At 44.2% G+C, this 21,468-nt stretch overlaps 1 protein-coding gene across 2 annotated transcripts in view; it reads right to left on the bottom strand.

Annotated features, from left to right (window-relative positions):
• LOC111162277 (KIAA0556 ortholog) overlaps window positions 1–21,468 on the bottom strand; it is a 161,807-nt gene that overhangs the window by 116,649 nt on the left and 23,690 nt on the right. Inside the window, exon 6 of one of the 2 annotated variants that reach the window (XM_022526574.1) lies at window positions 2,853–3,120. In XM_022526574.1, coding sequence (XP_022382282.1) covers window positions 2,853–3,120 — 268 coding nt within the window. Of the gene's footprint in view, window positions 1–1,123; window positions 1,288–2,852; window positions 3,121–21,468 lie in introns of those variants that run through there. The other variant, XM_022526575.1, reaches the window with a different exon arrangement.

Below are 21,468 nucleotides of genomic sequence, written 5' to 3'. Positions count from 1 at the left end.
ACAGTTCCCATACCCGTAAGGCAGTGACTCAGAATAACATGAATCAAGATTATTGTGCGACGGGCATTTTACATTTCGTATGTCATTTAATCTTCCTGGCAAGCCGGCAAGGTGGGCTTAAGTATTCTCATGTCATAGAAGAGGAAACTGAGGGTCAGTGAGGACCCTATTGCCAGAGGTCTCCAAGCTAGAGAGTGGCAGAAACCCAGCTCTGTCTCATTCCAAATGCTCTTCCTGTAACGCAGTAGCAGGCCGGGTCCTCAGACAAAGCAGTCTGCCTTCAAGGGCACCCTGGTGCCCTAGGTATGGGTGCCCCCCTCAGTCCCATTTGACAGATGAGGAAACAAAGGCCAGGGAGAGAGACAAAGTAACCTGGCCCAATTGGGACCCCACCCCGTGTGCTCTGACATTTCGTTTGCTTTCCCGCCAGGTTGTTTTTGGTGCTGGTCCTGGGCCGGCCGCTGGGTGGCATGCTCCTATATCAACTTCACAAACTCCCTGAGAGTTTAATACAGGACACACGGGATCGACTGCAAGTCTGTGCAGTCTGGATTAACTACACTCAGCACAATCCGTGGAGTTAAATATCACGCAGGGTTGGGTACTGAAGTGAAAACAGAGCCACTGAAAATTGGGTATAATTTAATTTATTCTAGACACTTCTTTCAATTATTGGCACCGCAAAATGGAAAAGCCGGGAATTTACGGCTCTCGGCACCTTTGCCCTGGGGGTAATGGAGGCCGAGGCTAAGTTTTAAAAGGAATAAAAAGGGATTTTGTCCTTTCTCACACTCCTGCTCTCTCTGTCTCTCTTTTTTTTTGAGAGAGAGAGAAAGGAAGTGCACACACAGACAAGCAGGGGGCGGGGCAGAGGGCGAGACAGAATCTCAAGCAGGCTCCTCGTCTGGTACAGAGCCTGACACGGAGCTCAATCTCACGACCCTGAAACCATGACCGCGCTGAAATCCCCGGTTGGCTGCTTAACCCACTGTGCCACCCAGGTGCCCCCTGCTCTCTTGCTGGCAAAGTGAGTAGAGTTAACTTGAACAGGTTAACTAGTTATTTGCAGGTAAGTTTAAGGGCACAGGATGTGGCTCCACGGGGCCCAGTGACCCGTGCTCACCATGTGTCCCCTCGGTGTGGGAGGCACTCCTGGGGAAGTCGGAGTGGACAGCTTTCCGGGGGGACGACTTCAGCTCCGAATTGGCCCCATTGACATAGACAGAGAAACCCTGCTCCAAGTGCTCCAGCCTCAGCTGCATGGGGTCCTTGGTTTTCAGATGCTTTAATATCCTGGAAGAGAAACAATCACTTCCTCCTTGTTATGTGAGCCTGGGCCGCTGCCCACCCCCGTGTGGGGAGAGAACTGCGCCTCTGATGGGCAAAGCGTCTCTAATCGGAGGCCGGGTGGTGGGTGCCCAGCTGTTCATCGACAAACAGCCTGTAAGAGGCCCATTACACACACGGAGAAGCAGCAAGGGGGAGACTGTTTCGGGCTCTGCAGGGGTGTTTCTGCTTTCACTCTGAGGCTCAAGTGCACGTTAGCAACAACGCAGGCACGCGTCCACGCATCATTCCTCGCCCCGCGGGGACCAGGATGGAAAGCAGGTAGGTGCGAACGCTGCCCAATTTCATGCATCTCCACCTTGTGTGGACAGTGGCACCTTCTCCAGGGTTTAACAAAACACGGGTCTAAGAGTCTTAGGTCCTAAGCCTTTGCAAGGAATTTCAGAGAACATCTACAAATCAGAAAACATCCTTCATCAGACCAGGCAGACTGACTTTTTGCTTCAGTAAATAAATGTGTTCTCAGAAGCTCGCCCCGATATCCCAAATGTCATCATTTTATATTCTGATGCAGTGAAAGTATATATCAAAGTAGGCTTTAGCTCATCCCCTTTTGGCTAAGAGGGTCTTGGCATGAACAAGGCTGGACCTCTAGTTTTCTCAAGAACCCAACCTCACACCTCAGGCTTAATCCTTTCCCAACTCCTGAGATTGTCAGTGCCATAAACAGTGTGAGCATCCTCACCAGCCACCCCCCTTCAGAACCATACCCATCGGACACCAAACCCTTGTGTTTCTATAAGCACCTTCATACACCCCGTATGAGCTGGATTTATTTCCGCACAAGAAGATACAGACAACCAAGGTGCCTGGCAACCAGCGTGCATCCCCTTTGTGATTAAGTAATTTCCTATCAAACTAGCAAAATGCAAATTTTTTTTTTTTTTAAAGAATTTATTTATTCATTTGACAGAGTTTAAAAAAAAAAAAAAAAAAAAAGAGGGGAGGGCTGGGATGGAAGAAGTTTCTAGTACCAAGGGCACAGAGGAGCACGCAGCCTGGAGCTTTGAGGAAGACGAATCCACTTTCTGATAGAGGCATAAAGCCATTGTCTCAATTCTGTGTCTGTATGTGGAGAGCCCAGCTGTGAATGGTACCAAGACAAAGGAAGGCAGAGATGAGACAGAAGAAGGGAAGGAGTAAGGAAGGGGGAAGAGGGGGAGGGGAGAGTCCTTGACGGTTCTGGACTCCTCAGTTAGTCAAGCCAATATAGTCCCTTTGGTTTCAGACAGAATGTATTAACCGGCTGGCAGGGAGATCCTACTACACGTCCTACAAGACACAGGACAGCCCCCAAAACCATCTGCCAGACATCTGCCATCTGGAATCTCAGGGTCATCTGGAGGCCTTTGGAAGCCTTGGCTTGTCACAATCGGCAGAGTCCTGACTGGCCTGTGGGACAGTCTCCCCAAAGCTGAACCCCAAACATGGCTGGAAATTCAAGTCCTACTATCAGACCTAAACACACCGAAGGCAAAGATGTGCTCACGTAAGATGGAACTCACTCTTGGAAGCTGGGTTGAATTCCAGCACCACGAGGGGGTCTAGGCCCTGGGAAGGGCGTCCTTTTGGTCCCTGGTCCTCGGGCACAGCCTTCTGCACGGAGTTTCCACTGGAAAGAGGGGGGTCCTCTCTGCCGTGGCCCAGCAGCACTGGCTCCTCGGGCTCAGGCTCAGAGAGCACCTCTTCTTCGATAGAGTCATACTCGTCGCTAGAACCATCTCTTTGTTTCCTCTGCAGATTTACACTAAGTTCCAGGCTTTTTCTCAGCTCCTGCCAAAAGTCAGGGAGAGAGGCAAAAAAATGAAATATGTTACTTTGAGAAAAACTCCTCTGAAAATAGATCATTAGAACCCAGGAATGATTCCCAGCAAACGAACATTTACCAAGATCAGCTCGACTCTCGACACATGAGGTTGTCATTGCTTTGAAGACGAGAAGACAAAGACAGGGACAAAGGAACAACTCTCTAGCAGAGCGGTATTTAGGATATGAATTGTGGCCACACGCCTGGGATGTCATTAAGAGTGTGCGTCTGTGTGTGTGTGTGTGTGTGTGTGTGTGTGTGTGTGTGTGTCTGTGCATTACAGATGTTTTCGTCTGGGGACTCATTTAAACAGACTGTGGGGTCCCACACTGCCCAGAGTTTCTGATTCAGGGTGTCCTGGACGAGGCCTGACAACGTGCACTTCTAACAAGATGATGGTAATGTTGCTGGTCCAGGGACCACACTCCGAATATGAAATCCCAAAGGCCTTCAAATGCCCCTGAAATTCTAGACAGTACAATGTCTAGGAGACAGTTGCGGGGCAGAGGGGCTGTCCTATATCTCAAAGGATGTTTAGAAGCACCTAAGATGTCATAAGATTTAGCACTTAACCATCGCTGCTTGATAATTTTTTGTCAATCTGTGTTTCATCCCCATGCAATAACAGATTTACAATCTGTAGGACAAGCATTAAGATCTACACGTAGGGTGGCCAGAAAATTGATCACCGAAGACAGAACACTTTTGAAAGGGAGAAAGGGCACTAGTCCGTTTACCCTGGGACAAGAAAATGCCAACTGGACCATCTGGGCAAACCAGTGTGTTTCGTCCACCTGGCTATACTTCCCGCATAGCTTGTGCTGCCTAACACAGCTCTGAGAAAACGAGAAGGAACCAATATTGCTTGCTTGGTGTTGGCGGTTGACCAGCAACCTTCACAGTTGCCATGCTGTCCACGTTCTAACCCCTGGACCCTGTGAGCCAGCGACAGCTCACAAAGAGGGGAGAGGCACTAAAATACTTCGATTATTCTAGATAAATCATCCTAAAAAGACCTGATGGTAGAAATATGGATACCAAAGGTGTTGGCCTGTGGGGGCTTAGGAAACAAGGGACATGTTATGGAAACTAGGGGGGGGTCCTGTGATGTAGTGGCAGGAGCTTACTAGCTGGGCTGTGCCTATGGTTCTGTGTAAGTGGAACTTGGAACGGAACTTGATGATGTGGGAGACTCTGAGCCTGTCCCAGTGGCAAAAGATGCTAAGATGAGCACTCAGAAGAGCGCGCTCTGGAAGGAACCCCGAGGCGTGGCTGGACAACCTTTTGCTAGTACTTAAGAGGATCCAAGGTCAATCACATGGAGGGTTCTCTGAAGACACTAGATCTGGGACTCATGGATCATCTTCGACATCCCAGCAAACACCAGGCACAGAAAGAAGATTATCCAGCAAGGATCTGTGAAGGATCCTCTTGTCTAATGGAGGGAATCGATGAGGTGTACATAGGAGACCGTATGGTGTTTGAGGATGTCATACCCACGGAAACACTGCCCACTGGCACCGGAAGAGAGACAGGAAGGACAAAATAAAAGAAGGCTGTCATCCTCCCCAAATTCTACACTCAGGAAGCAGGGTGCTCCTTGGCTGCGAACACGTGCCACCCTCCACGAGAGAAAAGGATGGCTCCGGGGGCGGGAAGGGGGTGGCACCTCGGGCCCAGAAGCCCTCCCACCCCACCAGAGGGTGGAGCCCTGAGCCACAGAGAATTATTCTGAGGCTTTGAAACCCAATGGAGTTTGCCCAGTTGGGATTTCAAAACTGCTTGGGCTTGGGGACTCCCTTTTGCTTTGCAGTCTGTCATGGTCCAACCACTGGGGGAGGAGGGGAGGAGGTGACGGCCACCACCACTAACTATTCAGGCACGCAGGCACGCTAAGGGCTGGGGTAACGGTGGGCAGTAAGATGGCAAAGCCTCAGAACAATTGGGGTATAAAAAAAAAAAAGAAATTGGGGCATTTCTGCTGTGGCCAGGACGGTGAGGGAAAGAGCCGGCCTGGATAACGGCACAGAGGGTAGCGGGCTGAGGAACCCCTGCTGAAAGCTGGTCGGAGAAGGCTGGCTGATGGGCCACCGTGCAGTGACTGTCTGGGACCCCGGCAAGTCGGGCAGGGGGAACAGCAGAGGCAAAGGCCAGGAGGCAGCCATGGCTGGAGGAGAGTGTGCACCAGAGGAGGGAGGGCAGGGAGCAGGGAGGGGTCACAGCAGGGCTTTGCGGAGGTACAACGTGGAGGGGGCAGCAAAGGGGAGGACACAGGGGATGCCTCTGGAGATGCATCTGGGAGGCAGTGAGGACAAACGACCGACTAGAAATGAACGGTATATACGCTCTTTGACTAAGTCCGTCTGAGAAGTTATCCTTCCGTCAATATACACAGATCGGGGATCACTGATAATCGAGAATGTTCCAGATGTGCAGTAAGAAGAGTGGGTGAAATGCTCAAGAGGCCCTCATGGAAAACCAGGTAGATCTTGTGTGCTTACTTAGAAAAGTAGCGGGATACACATTTAAGCCAAAATGAGCCTGTCGAAGAATGGACACGTACAATAAATCCGATTTAAAAAAATGAGTTTCTGTGCAGATACCCACACGAAAAGTTTGGAAAAATAGTCACCAACCTATTAACAGTGTTCTCTCTGGGGGTCGCACAGTGAGAACTTTCTTTTTCTCTGTTGTTTTACTTCTTTTTCTTTCATAAGCATGTTTCCAGTTTAATAATTAGGAACAAATGATACATTTACATTTATGTTTAAATCCCTTCCCTGACTCCTGCAAAAAAATAAATTCCCTGCAGGAATGGGAGGGACAGTAGGGTGCAGGGCCCTGGACAGCCAGATGTCTGAAAAGTAACTGATCTCCATCCCCAGGACACATCTCATCCCCCCAGAAGAATGACTCAGAGAGCAGAAAGCAGCCGCCCCCGACACTGGGTCTGTCCGACTTCGTGTATCCGGCCAAGTAGCCCAGACTTACAAATAACAGGGCACCGATTCTAACGGGAAGAAACTCAGGGAATCCAGCAACCCTGAGCCCTTCTCCGGAAAAAAAGCTCCCAGAACAAAATCCAAACAATGAAGGGTAAAGTCAGAATAAAGAGCATAGACTTGGAGAAGCTGTGGTAAAATGTCTAACAGTAAATGCGGAAGCCACTTAGAGACCGAATAAATACGGGACAATTGTGCACACTTGGGTTATGGGCCGGAAAGCAATTTCTCTGCCGAAGCCCTTAGCTAGGCTAACAAAAGCCAGAAGAGGGCAGGCAGTGTGGGTCCACCCCCGGCCTCATTTTCAACTTCCATTCAAATCCATCTTTGGTGGAAACACACAGTTTGAACATGGCAAACACCGTTGAAACATAGCAACTCTGACCTCGTAATATTGTTTTCACAATTTACTAAACCGATGCGATATTTTTAAAAACTCCTCTTGCAGTAAGAAGAATCTGAATTTCAATAATTCTTCCTGTTTCCACTTGCTTTTGCTTCTGTTAAGTTAATGCAAATTTCAATGCCATAATTGTATTGACAAAACACACACGAAAAAGCAGCCCAGATTCTGCGTGGCTGGTATCTTCTCTAAAAAGAAAAATAATACATTTGCTCACATTGGATGAGCAAACTTTAAGAACCTATGCTCTTAGGAAGCTGATATGATCTAAAACCATCTGTTCCTGGGGCAAAGGGGAGATGGAGTGAGGAGCCACACTCCCTCCAGGAAGCGGTTCAAACCCTTTCCATCTGGAAGGATGAGGACCTTGGATTGGTCGCTTTGGAAGCCAACCTGCCCATGCTTCAAAGGGATACTGTGCAGGGGGATATACTGGTTGCTTTTGAAGCTGTTATCTAGAAATTTCTCTCTGAAAACTAACTTTAGAGCTTTGCTTTACAACCTGGTCATATGTGATTTCAGTGTTAAAAATGTTAGGTGTTCAGTGTTAAGTGTTCAGTGTTAAAAATGTTAGGCTCATGCCCCTGCAACAGAAAGCCCTCTGCTCAGATGCTAGGCGGTAAACACGCAGGTGGAGAACAAATCAGGTCCCCTCGTCGGGGACGGGGAGCCAGGGAGGAGGCAGAGGGAGGAACAGATGCCCAGACCACCTGCTAAAACGCAGCAGGGGTTTGACAGGTCAGTGGATTAGTGTCTTACAGTCCTGATCTGCCTCCTTCTGCAGGGCTAGGGAGGGAGGGAACTGGGTGCCACGACATAGGAAACGTTGGCAATAACAGTGAAATCTAACATTCCCAGCGGCACCAGCTACCAATTACCAAGCTTTTGCTACATTCGGGATGCCAAGCTAACCTTATCTCGTTGCAGCCTCCCACCGTTCCAGTGGGGGTCCTTGTCTTCGAGGCTCAGGGCACCCAAGGACCCGCGCAAGGTCGCGCTGCTAGCAACAGCAGAGTCAGCTTGGATGAATGACTGTCTGACTCCAAAGTCCAGGCTCCTCACCACGGTGCCCGTGTTTATTCCCTGCCCGATACCAATGCAGTGGAAGCCAGGGGTCTCTAGAGCGGGATGAAAGTCAGGGGCTCAGTGACTGTGGGACCGATGAAAGGCGCCTGTAAGAGCTTTTGACACAAAGCAGCCTTGAGGCCAGAAAATGTGCTCATATGTGTGCTAAGTGCTAGTGACACAAGCAGGAGACCTCTGACTACACTCAGAAAGGGGAACGGCTGGGTCTAAGTTCTGCACCTGGGTTCTGAGCCTGACTCCAGCTGCTCTGGGTCCTCAAGTGAGTCTCTGGGCCCAAGACCCCCCGCCGATCCAATGTGGGAAAATGGGCTCTGGAGACCTGACAAGGTTGCTGAAGGGCTGCACGGAGGTGAGAGTTATGAATCAGCGCTCCCTGATTGCTTCCACAGAACATTTCAAATTCAGATGACAGCATGCTCTTTATGTCACATGACATACTGATTTTGCCTAAGAGGAGATCAGATCTTTTGATCGTGAAGCCACGATGGAGACTGACAGTCTTCAAGAGGGAGCAGCGATCTCTGGGGTGGAGGTCTCTGACCCGCAGCCAACCCCACAGCTCCCCAGTAAGATCCCCAGTGAGGTCTCATTTGGTTGGCAGTCTTAATAAAACTGGGGTTTGGAATGCGTTGGGGTCTGGCGTGCATTGTTGGTCGCGGTATTTCCCACTCACTCCTATTGCCCTCCATGAGCCACTTTGCACGTGTGTATTCATCTGCCTGGTTCAGAAAGGATTTTTACCTGACATCAAAGGGTTAATTTCCCCCCCCTTCCATTCATTCATTGATTCAACCAAAATTTGTTGTTGAGTATGTTTGTCCCGAACCGTAGGTATGACCTGCTAACTATTAGGGACAGAGGCATGAACCAGGCCGACAGAGTGTCTGTTCTCATGGAATTTCTAGTCCGGCAATAGAGATGGCCATTCTAGGGGCGCCTGGGTGGCTCAGCAGGTTAAGCTTCTGCCTTCGGCTCAGGTCATGATCTCAGGGTCCTGGGATCGAGTCCCACATCAGGACTGCTCTGCTCTGAAATCTGTTCTGCAGGGAGCCTGCTTCCCCCCACCCCCGCCCCCGCCTCTCTGCCTGCCTCTCTGCCTACTTACAATCTCTCTCTGTCAAATACATAAATAAAATCTTAAAAAAAAAAAAAAAAGATGGCCATTCTAGAAGAAATGACAAGTGCAACAGGCTTCAAGAAGCCAAACCTAGGGCATGCCAGCCCAAGCTTCGGTCATGGTGGTGCCTGGATCACAAACTTCCCAGAATAAAGCAACTTGGGCCCTAACTTTAGGGTCTACGCTATGTATTTTTCAAGTTGCATTCCCTTCCACCCATTCTGATGGAGCCGTTGCTAGGCAAATCTGAGTCCCATGTTATGTGCTTCAAATACCTGCGGGATATTGTTAGTTTTTGACACTTTCTTATTGCCCCACTCGCCCTTGCATTTTCTTGCACTAATTTTCATTCAAAGCTAAACTTCTTTATGAAGTACCTTAGAGTTCAGTCTCAAACGTCCACCGCTATGAAGAAAACAAAAAATCTACCCCTGTCTTATGGAGTGGAGTGACATCACGGGTGGGGGCAGAAGGTCCTGGAGGCTGCCTGCCTGTTGCCATGGCTGGGAGGCCCTTTGGTGAGTGTCTCAGCATCAGTGTGCCTGTGGTGCCTCACCTGAGCCTGCCCAGAGCAGGGACTGGCTGTGGGAAACTGGACAGGGGTGAGGGGATAGAGAAAAAGTAACAAACAATGCCGCCAGCCAACTGGAAATTTTGAGGAATGCCTCAAACGCTCTCTAAAGGACAGAGAGCAGAGAGCCCATCTATGAATAACTAAAAGCAAAGGAAACTTCAGACCCAAACATGGGCATTAGCATTTTCCACAGAAGAAATGGTACGTAGTTGAGTCCGGAGTCAAGATGGAGAGAGAGAGGAAGTCCTGGGGCATTCCTTGGGAAGATGCTTTTAGGACTGCTGGCCCCTCCCCAGTGTATTAAGTGTAGAAGTGCTCACCCATAGGCTGAAGCCCAGAGGGTGGGCATTGCCCCAGGAAGCCACCGTCCTCAAGGTAGGCAGGAGCTCCCATACCTAAGGTGCACAGCTTGTACACAGCATGTCATACTCCAATCACTGGGGTTATGTTACACCAAGCAGGATGGGCAGAGGGTGTGGGATTCTCAAATACAAAGAGGAGCACACAACCAAGAATGGGAAAACATCTGGGGAAAATCAACACCCTGAAAGACAGTCACCAAATTTAATTAACAAAAGCACTAATACCCAATAAAAGAGAGTTAATACAATGAATAGAAAAAGACTTTAGAATACAGAAAATTAACATCCCTAGAGACATTAAAGAGGACATTTCATCCATGAAAAAGAAACTAGATATCCCAAAAGTGTTAATTTTATTGACATTTTAAAAAGATAAACTAAATAGTAGAAACAGATAAAAGATGTGCTAGAAAATCAAACCAAACAATTTTATAAGAACACAGTACAAAAAGACAAAAATAAAGTGTGAAAGAAAAATTAAGAGACTTGAAAGGATAAATGTGGGCCAATATTTGTGCAACAGAAACTCCAGAGAATAGAACAGACACAATGAAAGAGAATAATGATGATGATGGTGACGATGATGATGACAGAAGATTTTCCAGGGCTAAAGAAGCAAACCTTCAAATTGAAAAGGGATACCTAATGCTTTAAATGGGACAGATGTTAATACTGACCTATTCGAATGGATTATATATCCAACCTGTCAGAAAATATCTTGACTCTGTATACACACAGTAATAGTGATTTGAAATATATAAAGCAACAACAGAGAAATATAAGGGAAAATTGGCAAGTTCAGATCAGTTCAGATCAATCAACTAGATCAAGTAAATAAAAATTAAGTAGGATCTATTGCAGTAGTTTGCTAATGAGCATAAAAATTTCCTGCCTTCTTAAAAATGCAGATTCCAAACACTCCGTTATGACCCTACTACCCACCCCCCCCATCTAATTCTATATCTTTGAGTGGGAAATTTCACATTTTTAATAAGCAGCCCAGGTGATTCTGATGTGGGTCGTCTGAGCTATACTTTTTAAGACTCACCAGGTTAAATACTCAATAAATGGCTTGACTTATTAATAGATACATAGAGAACTTTGTACCAAAAGAAGAATATTATTCTTTTGAATAACATGGAGCAGTCATAAAAATGATCTGGTAGACCAGAAACAAAATTTCAAAAGCTTCCAAAAACCAGAAACCAAACAAGCCATCCTCTGATCATAATGTAGTATAATTAGAAATTACCACAAAAGGACAGGAAAAAAAAAAAAGACAAAAAAGCTATTTATTTAGAACATTTATAAAAACTCTCCTGTATAAAGAGGGAACTCCCTCCCCTCCCGAATCACAAACCAGTTAGAATTAAATGATCATGAAAACACTACACACACAGCAAAATTTGTGGGATAAGGACAAAGCAGTATTTGGAGGAAAACTTATAGCCTTAAAAACTGTTATATTAGAAAACAAGACTGAAAATAGATGAATTAAGTGCTTAACACAACAGGCTGTAACATGGGGTGGGGAGAGAACCAAAGCAATAAATTAAAGCACCAAGTTTAGGGAAAGAATCAAGATAAAAGTAAAAATGAACCAAAACTGGGGTGCCTGGGTGGCTCAGTGGGTTAAGCCTCCACCTTCGGCTCACGTCATGATCTCAGGGGCCTGGGATCGAGCCCCACATCAGGCTCTCTGCTCGGCAGGGAGCCTGCTTACCCCTCTCTCTCTCTGCCTGCTGCTTTGCCTACTTGTGATTTCACTCTGTGTCAAATAAATAAATAAAATCTTTTAAAAAAATGAACAAAACAGAAGCCAATAAATGAATGAGTGAAAAATAAGTAAATGATGAACTAAAGGATACATCCTCAATAAAACTTAAAGCTGGGTATGGTTTGGTTAGGTAGGTGGAGAGAGCTTTCCATATTTTACTCACTTCTGAATTATTTGACTCTTTTCTAATGAGAAAGCACTCATATGTTAGATGTCATATTAAACGATACAAAATAATGTACAAATACCTAAGAAGTCCTACGTAGGCTATAACTGCAAGAAATAAATGGCATTGTTTATTCCAGTAGTGACCCAGAGGTTAGTTATTCTTTACTTTCATTAAGACTGCAAAGGAAGCATTAGTAACTCAGATACCATCCGGTGCCTTGACGTACAGAAATGCTCTGTTGGGTGAAAGAATCACTCTATCTCTCACTTCTGGACCAGCATTTCATGGACAGTGAGTGCTTGCTCATCATCATTCCCCATGAATCATTCAAGCCCATTACTGAAGAATTCCTGTACAGCTGGCCTTGGGCTGTCTGACCCTCCTACCCAGGGCACGGCCTAATGCCATCAGTCAGGCTGTCCTTTGGTCTGAGCTGTCTAGCTGGGCATCGCTGAGTACATTCAGGGCACCTTGCCCCCCAGTGGCTCTGGGTACCAGAGGTGCTAACTCCAGTGTCCCTGGAAAGGAGAAAGACCTCTCCTTCCTCTTGTCAGGAAGAGACAAAGCTTTCTAAACCAGTGGTTGCAAGCCAGTGGTCTCAGGCCAAATCTGGCCAGCCATATATTTTGTTTGATCTATAGAAAATAGTGAGTAAGGGGGCGCCTGGGTGGCTCAGTGGGTTAAAGCCTCTGCCTTCGGCTCAGGTCATGATCCCGGGGTCCTGGGATCAAGCCCCTCATCGGGCTCTCTGCTCCACGGGGAGCCTGCTTCCTTCCATCTCTCTCTCTGCCTGCCTCTCTGTCTACTTGTGATCTCTCTCTGTTGAATAAATAAATAAAAATCTTTAAAAAAAAAAAAAATTGGGGGGGCACCTGGGTGGCTCAGTGGGTTAAAGCCTCTGCCTTCAGCTCAGGTCATGATCCCAGGGTCGTGGGATCAAGCCCCGCTTCGGGCTCTCTGCTCAGTGGGGAGCCTGCTTCCCTTCCTCTCTCTCTGCCTGCCTCTCTGCCTACTTGTGATCTCTATCTGTCAAATAAATAAATAACAATCTTTAAAAAAATTTTTTTTGAGAAACCAAGCACAAAGAAACCCAGATACCCGGCTTCTCTTGAAGTTAGAAAGCCTGGTATCACTGGGCCCCTGTTTCCACACAATGACAGCCAAGCTGTGTTGACAACACTGTTCCCTCCCCCACAACAGCTCCCTGCCATGCCCTGATACCCAGGCCAAGGGATATTACCCACTTGTCTCACTGTGTCACTTAAAATATTCAAATAATTCATAATAGAACAGGACTCCCGGGGAAGGTGGTAAAATAGGAAGATTCTAAGCCCACCTTGTCCCATGGATACAACTAGATAACACTCACATCAGTGTAAATAACCCAGAAAGTGACCCAAAGACGCAGAACAGACTCTCCACAGCTAAACACAGAGAAGAGGCCACACTGAAGATGGCAGGTTGAGCACGGATGCGGTCAGGAGCTAAACGGACCTGTGGGACTGTCCGTAGGGGGGACAGAGGGAGGGACATCGCAGGTGTGGAGAAGGGAGAGAACCAGACCCTCCCACGGGCACCCCAGCATAGGGAACCTGTGTAAGGAAGACAAATTCCCATAACATATGGCTTTGAAAACCAGAGGGGCTGAGTCTCACTTATAATCAGTGAAGCCTGACACATGGAACTTTAAAAAGTAGTTGCTTGGCTCTGGGAGATACAAGAGGGTGAGAGGAAACTGAGTCCTTGTCCTTAGGGAGACAGCCCAGAAGATACAGCCCAGAAGCAACAATTCAAAATATGTGCAGGGTAAATGGGAGCGACATTTGTTTGCTAGTCTCACAGTGTGTGCTAGAGGGGCAGGAATCTTTAGTAGACTTCTCCAGGAACAAAGGAGCCGATGAGTGCCATTTCCCTTACCTATCCCCCAGTCTAGACACATAGACACCTGTGGGGACCAGCACAGTACCAACCCCTTCCAGCTTGCTTACAGTGTGCCTGCCCCTAAGTTCTCCTGTGGACATACCCCTTCCAATATGTCCTTGGCTGGAGCCCATCCAAAGTGGTGTCACAAGCCTAGGAGTGTGCAAGCAGCCCCACTTGGTAGGGGCCAGTACTGCTAAAAGTGACTCTTGCCCCGGGGACAGAAGATAATTACATATACCACTCCAAGTGTGGCTCCAGCAGTGGGCTGGGGGCAGACATCTGGTCTGTGCAAGCCCCGCCCACCAACAAAAACTTCTCTGGGACAACACAGGGAAAGCTTCCTATAGTTTGGTGCTACTGCATTTCTGGCAAATGCTGGGTATGACTCAACTCAAGCCCAAGGCAGAACAAGATTGGCCTGCTAACAACACAGGGACCAAACACTGCCCTCACCAGGCAAAGAGAGCCACTGCAGACGACTGGACTGACAGGAGCACCAGCTCAGCTACAATAGGCAGGCACATGCAATACACATAGGAGACATCCTTGAGGTTCTGAAAACAGGGGACATTGCACTGCAGGCCACCACAGGACCTCTTCTTTGTAAGGCCACTACCTCCAAGACCAGGAGATGTAGCTGACTTTCCTAACACATAGAAAGAGGCACAGAGAGTTAGACAAAATTAGGTGACAGAAGAAAATGTCCCAAATGAAAGAATGGGACAAAATCACAGCAAGAGACCTAAATAGAACAAAGACAAGTAAATACTTGATAGAGAATTTAAAGTAATGGTCCTAAAGATACTCACTGGACTCAACAGTGGAAGACTTCAGTGAGACAAGAAAGAGATGGAAAACATAAAAATGAACTAATCAAAGAAGAAGAACGTGATAACTTAAATGAAGAATGCACTAGAAGGAATGAATAGTAGGCTAGAGGAAGGAGAACAGATTAGTGACCTGGAGGTCAGAGTAATGGAAAGCAAGCTAAACAGGAGAGAGAAAAAGTAGTAATAAAAAATGAAAACGGGGCATATGGAGGCTAAGTTGGTTAAGCTGATGACTCTTGATTTCAGCTCAGGTCATGATCTCAGGGTCTGGGATCAAGTCCCACATTGGGCACCATCCTCAGCAAGGAGTATGGTTAAGGATTCTCTCCCTCTCTCTCCCTCTCCCCTATTTGCTCTCATTCTCTCTCTAAAATAAATAAATAAATCTAAAACAAAAACAAAAACAAAAAAACAAAACCCAGTCATAAAACAAGTAAAAAAATGGTAATAAGTACATACCTATCAATAATTAGTTTGGAACAAATGCTCTTATCAAAAGATACAGGGTACCAGAGTGGATAAAAAAAGCAAGACCCATCCATATGCTGCCTACAAGAGACTCATTTCAGACATAAAGACACAAGCAAATTGAAAGCAAAGGGATGGAAAAGCATTTATCATGCAAATAGAAGTGAAAAGAAAGCTTGGATAGCAATACTTATTCAGACAAAATAGACTTTAAAACAAAGACTGTAACAAGAGACAAAGAAGGACACTATGTAATCATAAAGGGAATAATCCACCAAGAGTAATAACAATTGGAAATACTTACATAAGCAATATAGGAGCACCTAAATACATAAAGCAGGAAATAATAAACATAAGGGAAGTAATCAATAGTAATACAATAATAGCAGAGGACTTTAACATCACACTTATGTCAATGGACATATCTTCCAAGCAGAAAATCAACAAGGAAACAGTGGCTTTGAATGACATATTGGACCAAATGGGTCTAACAGATATATTCAGAACATTCTATCCTAAAACAGCAGAATACATGCTCTTTTCAAATGCACATGGAACATTCTCCAGAATAGATCATATATTAGGTCACAAAACAAGTCTCAATTCAAAAAGACTAAAGTCATACCATGCATCTTTCCTGACCATAACGCTATTAAACTAGAAATCAACCACAAGAAAAAAAAAAACCTGAAAAGAACACAAATACATGGAGGTTAAATAACACACTACTGAGCAAGGAATGGGTCAACCAAGAAATCAAAGAGGAAATAAAAAAAATACATGGAGACAAATGAAAACACGATGGTCTAAAACCTTTGGGACATATCAAAAGCTGTTCTAAGAGGTAAGTTTATAGCAAGACTGGCCTACCTCCAGAAGCAAGAAAAAGCTCAAGGAAGCAACCTAACCTTATACCTAAAGGAACTAGAAAAAGAACAAACAAAACCCAAAACCAGCAGAAGGAAGAAAATAATAAAGATTAGAACAGAAATAAATGAGGGGGTGCCTGGGTGGCTCAGTGGGTTAAGCCTCTGCCTTCAGCTAAGGTCATGATCTCAGGATCCTGGGATCGAGCCCCACATTGGGCTCTCTGCTCGGCGAGGAGCCTGCTTCCCCGCCCCTCCTGCCTCTCTGCCTACTTGTGATCTCTCTCTCTGTCAAATAAATAAATAAATAATCTTAAAAAAAAAACAAACAGAAATAAATGAAATAGAAACTAAAAGAATAATAGAACAGATCAATGAAACCAGGAAGAGTTGGTTCTTTGAAAAGATCAACAAAATCAATAAACCTAGACAGACTCATTGAGAGATACAGAGAAAGACAAAATCAGAAATGAAGGAGAAGCCACAAAAACAGATACCACCAAAACACAAAGGATTATAAGAGAATATTATGCAAAATTATATGCCCACAAATTGGACAAACTAGAAGAAATGGATAAATTCCTACAAACATATAACGTCCCAAAACTGAACCAGGAAAAAAACAGAAAATTTGAACAGGCTGATTACGGAAAAAATAAAAAATTTGAACAGTGAAATTGAATCAGTAATCAAAAAACAGACAAAATCCCAGATCAGACGGCTTCACAGGTGAATTCCAGCACACATTTAAAGAAGAGTTAATATCCATTCTTCTCAAATTATTACAAAAAGTAGAAGAGGATGAAAACTTTCAAATTCATTCCATGAGGCTAGTATTATCCTGACATCAACACCAGATAAAGACATTACAAAAAAAAAAAAAGAATTACAGGCCAATGTCACTGATGAACACAGATGCAAAAATCCTCAACAAAATATCAGCAAACCAAATCCAACAATATCTTAAAGAAATCATTCACCACGATCAAGTGGGATTTATTACTGGGCTGCAAGGATGGTTCAATATTTGCAAAACAATCAACGTGATACACCAAATCAACAAGAGAGATGATAAAAACCATACGGTCATTTCAATTGATGCATAAAAACCACCTGACAAAGAACAATATCCATTCATGGTAAAAACCACCAACAAAGTAGGTTTAGAGGGAACATAGCTCAACATGATAAAGGCCATGTATGAAAAACCCAGGACTAACATCATAATGAGATGAAAAACTGCGAGCTTTCCTCTAAGGTCAGGATCAGGACAAAGAAACTAGAGAAAGGATGTCCACTTGCACCACTTTTTTTTTTTTTTTTAAGATTTTATTTGCTTATTTGACAGAGATCACAAGTAGACAGAGGGGCAGGCAGAGAGAGAGGAAGGGAAGCAGGCTCCCTGCTGAGCAGAGAGCCCAAAGTAGGGCTCCATCCCACGACCCTGGGATCATGACCTGAGCTGAAGGCAGAGGCTTTAACCCACTGAGACACCCAGGCACCTCTGCTCTCACCACTTTTATTCAACATGGGACTGGAAGTCCTAGCCATAGCAATCAGACAAGAAAAAGAAATAAAATGCATCTAACTCAGCAAGCAAGAAGTCACTAATCGCAGACAACATGATACTATATATAGAAATCTCTAAAGACTGCACTAAACAATGACAAGAACTGATAAATTAATCCAGTAAAGTCACAGGATCCAAAATCAATGTACAGAAATCTGCTGCATTTCTATACACTAATGATGAGGTAGCAGAAAAGGAAATTAACAATCCCACTTACAACTGCACCAAAAAGAATAAAATACCTAGGAAAAAACCTAACCAAGGAGGTGAAAGATCTATACTCAGAAAACTATGCAACATTAATGAAAGAAATTGAAGATGACCCAAACAAATGAAAAGATATTCCATTCTCATGGACTGGGAGAACAAACATTGTTAAAATGTCCATACTACCCCAAAAGCAATCTACAGATTTAATGCAATCCCTATTAAAATGCCACCAACATTTTTCAAATAGATAGAACAAATAATCGTAAAATTTGTGAGGAACCACAAAAGATCCCAAATAACCAAAGCAATCTTGAAAGAGAAGAAAAACACTGAAGGTATTACATTCCCAGATTTCCAGATATACTACAAAACTGAAGTACTCAAAACAGTATGGTAGTGGCACAAAAAACAGACACACAGATCAATGAAACAGAGTAGAAGGCCCAGTATTAAACCCACACTTATATGGTCAATTAATTTTCAACAAAGGGGGCAAGAATATGCAATGGGAAAAAGACAGTCTCTTAGACGAATGGTGTTGGGAAAACTGGACAGCAACATGCAGAAAGAATGAAACTGGGTCACTTTCTTATACCACACACAAAAATAAACTCAAAACGGATAAAGGACCTAAATGTGAGACCCGAAACCATAAAAATCCTAAAAGCACAGTCAGTAATGCCTCTGACATCAGCCGTAGCAATATTTTCCTAGATCTGTCTCTTGAGGCAAGGGAAACAAAAGTGAAAATAACCTGCTGGGACCACATGAAAATGAAAAGCTTCTGGGGTGCCTGGTGGCTCAGTTGGTTAAGCATCTGACTCTTGATTTTGGCTCAGGTGATGGTCTCAGGGTCCTGCGATCAAGTCACGCATCCGGCTCCCCATCAAGCGGGGAATCTGCTAGTCTCCCTCTCCCTCTGCCCTTCCCCCTGCTCTCTCTCTCTTTCAATTAAATAAATAACTCTTTTTTTAAATAACAAAAAGCTTCTGCACAGCAAAGGAAACAATCAACAAAATGAAAAGACAATGTACTGAATGGGAGAAAATATCTGCAAGGGTTAGTATCCAAAATGTCAAGAACTTAAACAACACCAAAAAAACAAATGATCTAATTAAAAAATGAGCAGAAGACATGGGCAGATATTTCTCCATAGAAGACTTCCAGAGGGCCAAAAGGCACATGAAAAGATGCTCAACATCACTTTGATGTAAATCAAAACCACAATGAGATCCCACCTCACACCTGTCCCAATGGCTAATATAAAAAACACAAGAAACGATAGGTGTTGGCGAGGATGTGGAGAAAAAGGAACCCTCGTGCACTAGGGAACCAAAACTGGTACAACCAGGATGGAGGCTCCTCAAAAAAAAACTAAAGAATTAGTATATGATCCCATAATCCCACTATTGGGTATTTACCCAAAGAACAGGAAAACACACATTCAAAAAGATACACGTACCCCCATGTTTATTACAGCATTATTTATAATAGCCAAATTATAGAGGCAACCCCAGTGTCCAATGATGGATTGCTAAAAATGTTGTGACATAGATATCTGATGGAATACTACTCAGCCATCAAGAAGAATTGCAACAACGTGGATGGAGCTAGAGAGTATTATGCTAAGCGAAATAAGTCCGTGGAAGACAAATACCATGTGATTTCACCATATGTGGAATTTAAAAAACAAAACAAAGAAAAAAAAAAGAAAGAGACAAACCAAGAAGCTGATTCTTAGCTATAGAGAAAAACAGCTGGTCATGGTGGCTGGTGGGGGGTGTGTGTGTGGAGATTAGGTGATAGGGATTAAGAGTACATTTATCATGCTGAGCGCTGAGTCATGTACAGAATTGTTGAATCACCGATTGTACACCTGAAGCTAATATAACACTGCATTTAGCTACACTGGAATTAAAATACGGCAGTGACAATAATGACCCCAACACAGCACGAGGCCAGCCAAGGAGACACATCTGTGAGCTGAAGCAGACCCTGCAGCCCTTTTGGCCACACCCACTTCTATTCATCACCGTATTTCTACTTTCACCTTAACATCCAGCTTAATTTTTTCAACTCATAACTAATAAATCCTCTCCTACAGGCCCCTATTTTCTCTGAATTGTTTTTTTTTTCCAGTTTGAAACACACTTTGAATGTGACTAATGTGAGAAAAGCCAGATATGAAGGATTCATATTCATTTTCTTAATGATGCTTTAATAACACAAAATTGCTTTTCTGTTTACCTAAACTTCACCTCTTTAAACAGTTAAACCCTAAATAAAATAATTTTCTATGAAAATATTTCTAGGGCCACCTGGGTGGCTCAGCCAGTTAAACGTCTGCCTTCCGCTAAGGTCAGGATCCCAGGGTTCTGGGACTGAGTTCCACATCGGGCTCGCTGGGGAGCCTGCTTCTTCCTCTTTCTCTGCCCCTCCCCACCCTGCTTGCGCATGTGCTATCTCTTTCTCTCGAGTGCACACATCCTTTCTCTCTGTCAAATAAATAAATGAAATCTTTAAAAGGAAAAAGAAAGAAGGAAAATATTTCTAAAATACATTAGGACTTTCTCGCCGCCTTAAAACATAATTTTGTCTTTCCTTGATACTAATGGTCAATGTTCTGGATAGAAATTGATCTGTAATAGAGGAGATGCCATCAGGAGCTATTACGGTTTTGTGTCTTTCATTTATTATTTTAAGCAATATCCTTTGTCACCGAGTTTCTGGAAGTACAAATTACGGTTTTGAAGACAAGGGCGGAGCTCCCTCCCATCCTTTTCCAGCTTTTATGAATCTCTTGGATTTTTGTTCTTGTTTTATTTTGTTTTTTACTTCACAGTTATCTCACTTTTATATGATGAAGAAAGATTCGAACTTTGAATTTTAAAATTCCTTTCTTTTATGGTCCCCAGATCTAACCCACAAAGTCCAAATTATCTCCAAAATTTTCCTTCCATCTGAGGTAAACTGAAATCTTTAGGTCTTCTGATTCAGAATCACTGGGAGTTCTATTAAAAACACAATCTTTTAAAAAAAGATTTATTTATTTAATTGAAAGAGAGTGAGCAAGCAGGTCTCCTATACAAATTCCATTAGCTCAAAATGAAATCTAAAATATGTATTTCAAACAAATATCCTAAGTGATTCTTGTGGATATCAAATTTTGAGATCCGCAGTTCTGTCTTTTCTTAAAGCTGTGGGTCTCAAACATTGCTGCAAAATACACTCATGTACGTTGGTGCTTTAAAAAACAAAAACCAAAACAAAACGAAACAAAAAATGCGTGAGCCCAAACCCAGAATCAGAATCTGAGCCTCTGGAAGGTAGGACATGTGCATTTGTGTTTATTTAGTTAGCTTTTACCTTTTATGTCATGTTTATTGTAGATTTCGTATGCTGTTCGTAGGAAACAACAGAGACAGATCCCATGTACCCTTCCTTCATCCAATTCCCCCCATGGTAACACCTTGCATAATTATAAAGCACAACAGCACAATTGGGAAATTAACATCAATACAATCCTACTAAGCCTTTTCAACTAGGTCTCCTTTTTTTATCTTTTAAGATTTTATTTATTTATTTGATAGACAACGAGAGAGGGAACACAAGCTGGGGGAGTAGGAGAGGAAGAAGCAGGCTTCCCGCAGAGCAGGCAGCCTGAGGTGAGGGCTTGATCCCAGGACCCTGGGATCATGACCTGAACCGAAGACAGACGCTTCACCGACTGAGCCACCCAGGTGCCTCTCAACTAGGTCTCCTTTTAAACCTTTCTCTTTCTTTCTCTGCTAATGCTTAGCTCTGTTGAAGCAGAGTATCTCCTCCTTAATGTGCTAGCTTCAAAAAGAAAAATAAATAAATAGCTTTATTTAAAAAAAAAAAAAGCTAAACCCACAGAAAACATACCAGAATTGTATAATGGAAGCGTATAATGAATACCCAAAAACCCTTCACCTA

The sequence above is a fragment of the Enhydra lutris genome, unplaced genomic scaffold (assembly GCF_002288905.1).
Source record: "Enhydra lutris kenyoni isolate GAN:26980312 unplaced genomic scaffold, ASM228890v2 scaffoldscaffold90, whole genome shotgun sequence".
In the NCBI taxonomy this organism is placed as follows: domain Eukaryota; kingdom Metazoa; phylum Chordata; class Mammalia; order Carnivora; family Mustelidae; genus Enhydra; species Enhydra lutris.
The sequence above is the reverse complement of the archived record's forward strand: the minus strand, read 5'-3'. Positions and strand labels throughout refer to the sequence as shown.